Here is a 12,266-nt window from a genome sequence, read left to right as displayed (position 1 = left end):
AGCTTTCAAATCCAGAGGCATTGGTCAATAAGCCCAAGCTTAGGCAAGCCTAACCACTAACAACCTTTCCCTCTTCAGCCCAGTAACCAACCGACTCGTGTCGGTAGCACCATCTTTTTCTTCCCCTCCCAACCACTCTCTTTCTTACAACGCACACAAAATATCTAATGCTTTCAGTCATATTCAACAATTACGTTTCACTTTCAGTTCAAAATGACATAAATGTATGGCATGAAACCAATGCCTTGGCTATTCAAAACCTGTCATTAACAAACCCAATTTTCGCAGTAAAAGCAACCGTTCCTTCCTATTCTTCCTATTCTTCTTCTTCTTCTTCTTCTTCTGTAAGTAAAGAGTAAATATATATATATATATATATATATATATATATATATATATATACATATCCCAGCTTTCCTGAGTTTTAACCACATATATACGTATTAGTATTTCCCTTTTCCTTTTTTTATCACTTTGTTTTTACTCTTGGTTGCTTGTTTCTTCTTTGTTGGCTGCATTGATACCGTGGTTAGGTGGATAGATAGGACTTGTTTTTATTGCTTTCTTTTATTTTCCTTCTTTTCTCTGTTTCTCTCCTCTCTTTTTTCACCCGGGGTTTGAGGCGGATAAACTGGGGTCTCTTTTGCATAATCCAAATTGCAAAGCAAGGCAAAAGGACCTTGCAAGGGAAAGTGAAGTAAGTTAGGTAACCCACCTTTGATTTTATCTTCTTTTGTTTCATTTTTTTCAGTTCCTCTTTGTTTGTTTCTTGAAAAACTTGAGCGAAAGAACTGAAATTTTGATACTTGGAGTTTAGTGTTTCATGTTTATGTGGTTCCCCAAGTATGAGAGTACACCATTTCTGAGCTGTTTCTTAGATCCCAAATCCAAAGAGTAAATCTTTCGTTTCATTTACTCTCTTTTTTCACCAACCCAGCATTAGTTTTAACTCCTCCAGACGAGTTGTTCTTGTACATGTTATTTGTTCCTTGGTATGCATGTACCAATTCTTCTGTAATTGATTATCTTTACTTTCTCTGGGCTGTGACCATGGTTGACATGCCTTTGAACTTTTAGCAGGAAATTTTCCCTTTTTCTTTCTGGACTTTTTGGATCTATAAAATTGTTTCATATACTGCTTGGTGTGTACAGTATTCTTCTCCAAATTATTTTTTTCCTTTTGTTTCTGTTTTTAAACGCGTTAGGAAAGCAATTTCTCTCTTCTTTAAAGTGTGGATGAAATTTTGTGTTACTTTATTTTTTTTATTTTAATTTTGGTAGCATGTATACTCTCTAAATCTTCCATTTACAGCACTGTTTATCTCTGCATTTGGTTCTGTCATTGTGAAATCTTTTTTTTTTTTTTTCTTTCCAATTTCTTTCTCTGTCTTCTTAGATTTTAGTGATAATCGATATTCCTTCTCCATTGGTTTATGGAAAGTGATTATTAATACCATACTTAAGCTTGTCCAATCTTTAATCAAGTTTCTGTATGCAGATTCATTTTGTCTATTTAGAGGGTCCTAATGCAATGAACTAGATAACATAGAAATTGCATTTTCTTCGTTTTTTTTAAGTTATTGAAGTTTCTTATTGTGTTTCACTTTTGCCCCTCATTACCTGAACGAAGATCAGATGGAAGAGCAAAGTGATTTTCGGCGTTGGGATGAACTAATTCCTGATGCGCTGGGGCTAATCTTCAGGAACCTGTCCCTCCAAGAGGTACTAACAGTGATTCCCAGTGTCTGCAAGTCCTGGAGAAAGGCAGTGACAGGTCCCTATTGTTGGCAAGAGATAGACATCGAAGAATGGAGCAATCGGTGTCAGCCTGACCATCTGGATCGGATGCTTCGAATGCTGATCACAAGAAGCAGTGGATCTCTCCGCAAGCTATGTGTTTCAGGCCTTCAGAATGATGCGGTTTTCTCATTCATTACAGAGAAGTAAGTTCGCCTGTTCTTTCCCATTTCAGTAATTGCATTTGTCAGTAGTATAGCGAGTCTGGATCATTTATGAGAACTTTTTCTACCATTAATTCTTAAATATGTGGTTTGCTTTCATGATTTGTTGAGTTGGATTACAGTAATATGATCCAGTTTACGTACAGTATGAATTCTCTCTTTTGGTTGACTGCACATTACTAGTTTGAACAGCAATTTCAGTATTCATGATAAGATTTCCAACGACAGAATTGTAGTATCTTTAAGAAACACAGGATCACACTTTCCCTCTCCTTTAGGGGATCATTGTTCAATTGACACTTTTAAGTGATAAGGTATATTTTTTCCTTGCTTTTGCAAGTGCAAGTTCCCTTCGGGCTTTGCGACTGCCAAGAGGTGAAATGAGTGATTCAATAGTTGAACAAACTGCTGGAAGGCTTTCCACAATCACTTTTTTGGATTTGAGCTACTGTGGCAAAATTGGTGCACGTGCTTTAGAGGCCATTGGAAAGCACTGCAAACTGCTTGTCAGTCTGTGCCGCAACATGCATCCAATAGATACAGCAGGCAAGCTCTCGCAGGATGATGAGGCAAATGCCATCGCTGCTACAATGCCTAGGCTCAAGCGCCTTGAGATGGCATATCATCGTATCAGCACAGGAAGTGTTCTGAAGATCCTTTCTAGCTGCCCCCAGCTTGACTTTTTGGATTTAAGAGGTTGTTGGGATGTGAAACTTGATGCTCAGTTCCTGAAGGAGAAGTTCCCAAAATTGAAGATATTGGGGCCCCTCGTCATGGACTATTACGAGATGGACGAATGGGATGATTGCTCAGACTACTCTGATAGTTCTGAGTATTTGGCTTGGGAGTTCCTGGCTGGTGAAATGGGTGACTATGATGATTATGACATCTATGACGGAATGTGGCATGGTGAGGGGAGGCTGGAGGAACTTGAGCTAAGGTTCTATGAAGGAATTGGTGAGGATGCTGGAATGTTTGGTTGGCCTCCATCTCCGTAGCTTCCTCTTACCTCCATGCTGCCTATCTTTTCTATTGCATAGATGCTTCTAAATTTGCAACCATGTATTTCTATGGAAATATATCTTATGTTTCAATGTGAACTTAGAAGTTGTGTGGTTTGCATCTTTTGATTTTCTTGATTATCTAAAGATTGCCTTGTATAGTATATATACTCTGCCGATAACATCAATCACAGAGAGTTCATAATCTGATTTTAACTGCTACTATTTGTCATTTAACTTTTGAAATAAAAGGATAAGGTGAGAGTGAGACCGTCATGATAAAGATCTTCCTTTTACTACGCTAAGATGAAAATGGAACCCTGTCCAGTTGGCCCACTTGGATTTTTATGGAAGATGGGCCACTTCCTTAGGCAACCAACGCCAGGCTGCCTCCCACTTTGCAAGCTAATGGTACCTTGCTTTTCAATTTGAATGGTCATTTTCGAATAATTTTTTCGGTGGTTGCCCCCCCAAAAAAATAAACGGTTTTCGTGTTGCCCCATGGTCCATCTCTCTGCAAAAAGACCAAAGGGCTTTAAGCTTTTCATCTTCATGCTTTTACTCCATCTGGTTTACCTCTCCTTGCTGCAATCTGTCCAGTTAATTCCCCCCTTCTGTGTTTTACCTGAATGCCTTCTGTTCCACCCATGATTCAAAATCATTACTTTCCGAGAACTATGGCCTATGCCTTGAGCCCACAGTGAAGCACTACTCCTTGTATAGAATTTGAGAATTATACAGAAGAATATGCCGAGGCTAATTACATTCTGGCATGGGACTTGGGATAAAGAAGCTTTCTTAAATCTTCATGCGCAGCCAACATCCTGGCATTTCAAGTAGTAATGTTTCATAATTCAACTAATCCTGCAAAAGAAAAAAGAGACTATAATGCAGCTCTCTTTCTCTTTTTCCTCATTCTTTCACCATAATGTTCACACAATTTAGTGGTGGGTCTGTGTTTATCCACCATTATTCTGTTTTTATCTGCTTAATCAAATGATTAGTATAACTTTTTTTTTGTACATGACAATGGTTAATCTGTTTTTTTTTTTTTATGATTCAGTTGTAATGATATCACTTTCCTTACGTGAATTCTGAATCACTAACTAAGGTAAACATTTAAGGAGAAAAAAAGAAGAAAAGAAAAGAATGGAGCATTGGCCTCATCTTGATATCAATAACAGTATTGTAGCGTAGAAAAAATTTGTAAAATAGTAGCAGTACCAAGATTTTCTTTTCCTTTCTTTAGTACGAGTGAGATTTGGAGTTACAGTCGAAGACAATAAACCTAGTTTAGTCACATGATTACATGTGACTGTGTTTGGATCTTGTATTCTCTTTCTACTGTGTCTGTACTTTACTATCCCAAAGCCGAAAGGCGCAAGCCGCGCACCCCCCCCCCCCCCCCCCCCCCCCCTCCTTGAGATGTGTGTTTTCAGTTTTGGCTCCCTCGTACGAGTCCTCCCTCTCAATTACCACCCGCACGTGTCCTAAATCGATTTCCCACGCCCATTTTGTAAAATCGGACCTTTTTTTTTTTGAGAGAAGATTTGTTAAGATTGAAATGTTGATATATTAATGATATTAGCTAGACAGAACAAAATTTACTTGACTATTTAATATATAAAAATAAATAAATAAACTCGTGTCAAAAAAATGATAAAATGATAGAATTAATATGTAAATAAAATAATACTAAAAATATATATTAAAGTGTGAATAAAGAATAGAATAGCTCCTTTACTTTAAATTGTGAATTTGTTATAAAAAGAAACAGAAAAAAAGGCAATAAGAATGACAATTTTATTGTTTTGAAGTCCTAATATTAGATTTTGACTATTAATATATTATTTCTTAGTATCAATAAGTTGTTTCAAATTATCTTGACTATTATCTCTACAAGTAAAAAAAGCTACATCACTAGACAAATGTGAAAATAACTCAAGACAAAAAATAAGATTTACAAGTTAATTTCACTTTTAAAAATACTTTAAAGAGTTTGTCTTAAAGACTCGTATTTCAAGGTAATTAACAATTTTGTTCTTTTTATATTTTCTTCAAGTTCGAGTATTTTTCTAATTCTCATATGTTTAAATAAAATTATGTAACACATTCTGAATATTATGACAATTTACTATAACATAAGTGACTTTAATATTTAGAAAATCCACTATCCACTATACATGATGGAGGTAATGTGTTTCTTCAACATGCACATACTACTCTTGAGCAATCGTTCCTACTCAATCTATATATAAGAGTTCTGACAATTTATTGGAGACACTCAATAATTCAAGAACGATTTTAATCTTTCTCTGTGTCACCTTCCAACACATCTGGCTTTACTTATTTTCAATATAACATCTTTCCTTACCACAAAAAGAATCTCTCTTTGGAGCAAATGATATTACCACAACAATACAAAAAAAATGGTTATTGCAGTTAATTAAAAGAGAAAGGAAATGGAAAACCGAATGCAAAAAACATAAGAAGGAACAAGGAAGAAACTGGGGGGAAAATTGGCCTTGTCTGACATCATCACCACAAAAACATCTCAATCTGCTGCAACATTAGCACCTATACCCTATATACCTAGCTTTGTCACTTGAGTTGGGTTAATAATAACCCCTCCTTCATTAAAGGAATAAAAAATGTAAGAGCAGTGTCGAGATTCAGCTTTAGTTATATAGAATAATGTGATACATATTACATAAAAATAATCATATAGTAAAAAAATTCGAAATTATATCTACTCAAGACCCAAAAATTTTTGATGGGGAAACTTAATTTCACCGTCAAATTTGGATCCATTGTCTCTTTTATTTTATATAAGATAAAAAAGTACTACTGAATCAGCGAAGTGGACCAGATCTTCCTTTTTTAGCGCGAGATAGTGAGATGCTCTTTCTTCCTTCCGGACAGACATCGGGTCCCCCGATCCATCTAATCCGCAACGCTGGTACATCTGCTGCTACCTTACACTGCCAAGTTTAAGACCAGACAACTCACCCTTGCCAAAAATCGTGACACAATTACTCCTAAAATTTACAGTCCTTGAGATGACTTGTCTACTCCTCACACATATTCCATTTGCATGGGTAACTATGGGATATTAGCTTAATTATTAAAAAGGGATCCATTTCTTGGATCATTTAATACAAGTTCCCTTTTATGGAAGACAAGATTGCAATCATCAATGGGGAGATTCGTTGGCTTTTTTTTTTTGACGATTTTTTTAGTTATAAAAAATATAATATTTTTAAAAATAATTTTTTAATAAAAAAAAGATTTTTAGATAAAACCATTCTTAAATCTTAATGAATCTTTTTATATTTAAGTACTCTCAAAATTTCTTTCTTGCCATTCATATGCTTTGCTCCCCATTCTACTGTACTCTTCATATTTCTCTCTCGTCATTCAACTTTTTTTTAATTTTACCATTATTTTATTTCTTTGTCTATCTCTCGTCATTTCATCATATGATTAAAGAGCATGACATAGAAAGTAATAACATATTATTGAATTTATTGATTTACATTCATAAAACCCTCTCTCTATCTATCACTTGTCATCTCATCGTCGATTTACAAATTAAAAAACATAGCATAGTGAGTAATAACGAGTTCTTGAGTTTATAGGTGTAAAGTTTTTTCAATGATTCAAGTTTGGTAGAACATGCCTTAGTGTATAATAAAGTGATTCATGCCTTGACATGTAATATAATAAGAAGAAAAAACTTTGTTGTATAATATATGGTGTTTAAGCTTTGATCTTAACATGTAACATCTGTAAAGCAAACAAATAGTAAGAGAGAAAATTTGAAAGCATTTAATTTGTTTGTGTAGACACTATGAAAAAATCATAAAGAAAAAAAATTATTATTAATTAATTAAAAAGTCATGAAATGAGTTAAAAAATTTAAAAAAAAAAAGTACTGGCAGGGCGCGGACGCACCCTGCTAGTACCAGCCAAGCACCACAACAATGCCAGACGCGAAAAACTCGCGTCTGGCAGGGTAGTGGAGCAAGGCCCCCGCAGATGCCAAGACCAAGCTGGACAACTGGGTATAAAACCCCACTGTAGCACCCATCCGAGGGGGAACAACGGGCAAGCCACAACCTGCAAACAAAAGAACCAAGCAACCAAAAAATCCTTAGCAAAAAACAACAAAAAACCTAGACCCTAGCAGCCGAATACCACAAAAAAAAAAATCTTTCTCTACTCTTCTAACAGCCAAGAAAACAACCACAAATCAACAGAAAAAAATGCAAAATAGATACATACAAAGAGTGAAAAGGGAGAAGAGCTGGGTTGAGAAATTAGAGCTTGTTTTTAGGAATAGTTTTTTTTTAGGAGGTTTTGGTAAATTTTGGGGGTTTAAGTGCCGACGTTTGGAGGACAAAGTCTGGGTTTTTGGGTGATCGATAGAGAGAGATATTTAGAGCAGATCGGTAGTTTTTGGGGGATGGTTGCCGATCGGGTGAAAATTAGGGCTCGGGTAGCTACCGACGCAAAGGAGATACCAGGCCGAGCGACGTTAGATAAGGGGAGAGGAAGCTGTCGGCGCAAGGGAGAGCTGACCAGCTGCAAGAGAACGCCAGCAAAGGGAGGTCTGGTTTGGGTGGAAGCCGGCAAAGGAAAGAGATGAGAGACGCTGGCCTGCGGTTTGGTAGATAGAAGGGAGAGAGTCCGGCGGCTAGAGAGAGAAAGTGAGGGGAAAAAAGGACTAAACGACGTCGTTTCAGCCAAGGGGGAACCACACCAAAACGACGCCGTTTCAAGGAAGAGAAAGCTGAGTTTTGAATTGGGTTAGCAGGCTTTTGCTGGACCGGTCTTCTTTGGGCTTGACTGGGTTTAAGCTTTGGGTAAGTTTATTTTAAACCTTTAATCTATTAAGCAATTGTATTGGTTGATTTTATTTTAGGAATTTTTCTTAAATATAGGTTATGTTAATGATAACAAAATGGTATAAATATGAATATGAGGAATATTAAGAAAGAAAATCATAGAAATAGGAGAATATGAAAATAAAATGTTTAACAATATATATGCCAAAACGGAAAATAGAAAAAAATGAATAAATATATATAATTATGTGAATTTATAGGAATGAAAATGAGTTAGGAAAATAAAAAAATAAAATAAAAATGTAATAGAATAAAATATGTGGATATCAAATTAATTGAAATAGATAGCTTTATATAAAATGGAGAGGGATATAAATGAAGAGAGAATGAAAATGAAAAAATAAAAAATTATTAATATAAATAAAATAATTAATACCGAGGATGGGATAATCGGTCGGGACGTGAGAAGTCGCAATCCCGGACCCATATTCCCTAGGTTCGCAATTCAAATTAAGGCTCCACCAGTACGATGGGAGGGTCTTGACTTTGAGATCCCGAAATTTTTTATAAAAAATTCACAACACAAAATCTTCAAAATAATAATAATAGTAATAATAATAAAAATAATAAATAGAAAAATAATTCAAAATATCAAATAATAAATAAAAAATAAAATGATAATAACAATAATTCAAATATGTATATATATAAATTTATGAAATGTTAATATCCATGACATTAAATAAATAGACAAATAGTATAAATCATCAATAAGGAAATTCCAAATAAATAAGTAGTTTAGAAATTAAACATTAAATATTTAATGGTACAAACTATAGATTAATAAAAATGTTAAGTAAGAAAAAAAAAAGATAAAAAGTGGAAAGAACAAAATAGAATTCAATATAAACATAGATGTAAAATTTTAGGCATTAGATTTGAATAAAAGATTGCTTACAAATAATAATAATAATAATATAACAATCGAAATATAAAAAATATATAATAAATAATATAAAAATAAAAAATAGTAAAAAAATAATAAAATTCTTGTTTGCTAAAAATAACATGGAATCATAAATAATTTATCTAATTATAAAAGGAAAATATAAGAGAAATTTAGAATAAAAAATGTAAGGTATAAAAAATAATAATTAGACATAAAATAGAAAACATGATAAAAAAATAAAATAAAATAATAATTAAATAATAAAAAATGACAAAAAAAGAAAATATATAGATAATTGCATTAGCCTAGCATATATATGTTGCATCATGCATATCATTGTATATAAATATTTCTGTTTTCGAGTTTAAGCCCCGATGATGGGACTTTTCAAGGATCTTGCGAAGGCGGGTATTTCTCGGATAATTCTCTAGGTGAAAAGATACCTCGGGTCCCACCAGCATGATGGGAGGGCTCGAGAAACATCTTTAATAAAAGGCTTTTGCCCGAATTATGTTCAATATACATGAAAATGCTATTTTAAAAGAAAACGTACGATGACTCCGATGATGGGATTTATTCGTCGAATTTGCGAAGGCGAATTTCTCGAATAATTCCTTAGGTGAGAGAACATCTCGGGTCCCACCAGTATGATGGGCGGATTCGAGAGAACGTTCTTGATAAAAAGTTATTCGTTCGACATATTTTTATCCCACGCCATGCATTTCATCTTACTTTACATTTGTATTCAATTTTAGGTTAAATAGGAGATAAAATAAGATAATAATAACTAAGAAAATATAGTAAAATTAACAATTAAAACCTAATAGAATAATTTAAAAATGGTACCGTTCATGGAACCGGCGTTCCAGGGGTGCTAATCCTTCTCCAGGCGTAATCGTACTCCTGTGCCAAGATCTAGAAAATTGTAGACCAGTTTAAAGTTCTTTTCGGTGGGTTTAAAACTAATTAAAGGCTTCATCGATTAGAATCGAGTTAATAGGTGACCAATCGCACCTAGTAAAAAAAGATTGATGATGACTCCTAATTTTAACCTAATTTTTAGTGAGTTTTCACTTGCGTTTAGGGGTCGGGTTCTCGGAATTGCACGTTACGACAGTTTGAAATGATTTTAAAAGTATTTTTGCCATCTCAAGATTAAAATTGATTAAAAATAATTAACTTTATATTGAAAGTTATTTTTTAAATATACTTCTGAATAGGGTTGTTTTTCATAATTTTTTTCTCTTTTTATTTTTCTTAAATGTACAATTTGCAAGATCAGCGACACTTGAGAGTCCATTTATTCATTAGGTAACACAGCTACTAGAAGGGAATTGATAGCTCAAAAATGTATACCAAAAATTGTTTTTCCTTTTCTTTTTCATACTACCATATAGGAAGAATTTCAATGTTGAGAAATTAGTTTTTTCCATGAATGTAAATATATATATATATATATATATATATATATATATATATATATAAAATATGTTGCATGCAAAAGGGCAAAAAAGAAGAGAAACGAGAGTTACTGGACTTTGTGGCTTTAGATTTTCTGCTCATAAGGGAGCCAAAAACCACCTACCCAAGACCTTGTGAAGTTCGAACGCTCACAAAAGAAACAGTTATCTGACATTTGGATTGTTCCTTTATTTCATTACAAATCGTATGAAATGAAAGTAATAAATAATAATTTTAATAATAATCACAAAATAGAATTATATATAACATTATTCAGGGGAAAAAATTAGAAAATAAAAATTTGTCTTTAATCACTTCAGTGTCACACGGATATATTATATCTTTTGATTACCAAATATAATTAAATCTTATACTTTATATAAAAAAATCAAATGAAATAAATTTAACATAAAATCGTACCAAATTTACATATATCGGTGTCGGCTTTTGGAATTAAGAACTAAAATTGTTTGGCTGAAACCGAAAACGTGGTTGAGCGTGAACCATTCAATAAGGAGATTGACACACAGCTATCTGAACCATTAAGCGGCCCACTTACGGTTGGGCCAAAACTTTTGTGCCCCCACTTTCTTTCCTTTAGAGCAGTCGTCTTCACTTCCTTCTGTAAACTCAAACAACAAATTATGGTGGTTCTCCAACCATTGTTATATTAAGTGGTAAGTAATTTATCGGTTGGATTTGGAGATCAAATTAATTAAAATTGATTAAATGTAAAAAAAAATGAACCGATCAAATATTAGATTCGTTTAATTGATTCAATTTTTTATCAAAATAATTAAAATTTTGTCACTTTTATCTTTTATAAATTAAAATATTGAAATTTATAAACTCCATTCATAATTATAAAATATACAAATAATCTTAACATATAAAAGAATTTTTCATTTCACTCATATAATTATGTCCTTTCACATAAGTCATTAAATTAACATTCAAAAATTTTATAAAAATTTAAAAAATATATAATATAATATTAATTCAGCTTTTTAGTCGATTTTATTTGAAAATTTTAAAATTAAAAACTAATCAAATAAACTAATTAGACAAAAATTTTTAGACTAATAGACTCAATAAATCAGTTGAATTACATCGTTTTACTCAAATTACATTTGATTCGGTCGAGTCATTAGTCCGACCAAATCATGTTATATTATTGCCTCTAGCATGCATGATTTATTATTTGAACATGTTTCTACTTACTTGGATGTTAAATGATTAGGCATGTGTCATTAAAAAAGCTTTTGTTTGTTTTAAAAACAAAAAATATCATTTTAATGAACGTAATTTGAAGATGAAACAAGATAAGTGAAATCATGTGTAGTTTGTTAACATAAAAAAAAAAAAAGAAGTAAAGTTCAGATCTCATTAAATATGAATTTAATTTAATTATAAATTTCTAATTATACTTATAACTTAATTGTTCTTTAAAAAAAAGAAAGATAGTTTCAAACTTTTGATTATTCGTTGAAGGGTCATAACTTATGACTTTTCTATTCGTTTGAATTGTAAGAAACTTATTCTATATAACAAGTTAAAAACAGAAGCCATCGTAATCCGAGAAGTAAATACGCATGCCAGGTCCAGCTACCCCTTTTGTTTGCAGCTGTACATGCCGAAGAGATTACTATGCCAGCCTTCTTCCCACTTGATGCCAGGGCATGGCGGCCACTTATTGTCAGTATTTTATGAATATTTTGCATCTTGTGTAAATTAAAAAAATAGCACACACAATATTATTTTATATATCTACGGTGCTTGCTGGGCCGGTTATAATAACATTAAATTACAAAAGTCTTGACTTTGAATCTTAATTTTGCATAAATTTTATAAATTTATAATAATATAATTAATTATATTAAAAATATATAAATTTTAAAACAATTAATAAAATATTTATATATTCTCTCACTTTTTAAATTAAGATTACAAAAATTTAATTGAAAATTCTATATCTCAAAAAATAGAAAAATCTCATTTAAATATTTAATTTTAGACTTTAAAATTATTGAACCATCTCTGAATGCCT

The 12,266-nt window shown here is 32.5% G+C and overlaps 1 protein-coding gene across 6 annotated transcripts; it reads left to right on the top strand.

The window, feature by feature from the left end:
- Positions 1-385: 385 nt before the first annotated feature.
- Positions 386-3,068, top strand: FBW2 (F-BOX WITH WD-40 2). 6 transcript variants are annotated; one of them, XM_018126228.2, is made up of 3 exons: positions 386-697; positions 1,636-1,943; positions 2,302-3,068. In XM_018126228.2, exons 2-3 carry the CDS (start codon positions 1,636-1,638, stop codon positions 2,957-2,959), a joined length of 966 nt encoding a protein of 321 aa, XP_017981717.1. In that variant the 5' UTR covers positions 386-697; the 3' UTR covers positions 2,960-3,068. The 6 variants fall into 6 exon arrangements, with proteins under 6 accessions (XP_017981717.1, XP_007018736.1, XP_017981715.1 ...); XM_007018674.3 differs by having other exon boundaries at positions 1,631-1,943; XM_018126226.2 differs by having other exon boundaries at positions 386-706.
- Positions 3,069-12,266: the final 9,198 nt, after the last annotated feature.

The sequence above is a fragment of the Theobroma cacao genome, chromosome 8 (genome assembly GCF_053813885.1).
Source record: "Theobroma cacao isolate CCN51 chromosome 8, ASM5381388v1, whole genome shotgun sequence".
NCBI classification, from domain to species: domain Eukaryota; kingdom Viridiplantae; phylum Streptophyta; class Magnoliopsida; order Malvales; family Malvaceae; genus Theobroma; species Theobroma cacao.
This window is presented reverse-complemented; position numbering and strand designations above follow the sequence as displayed.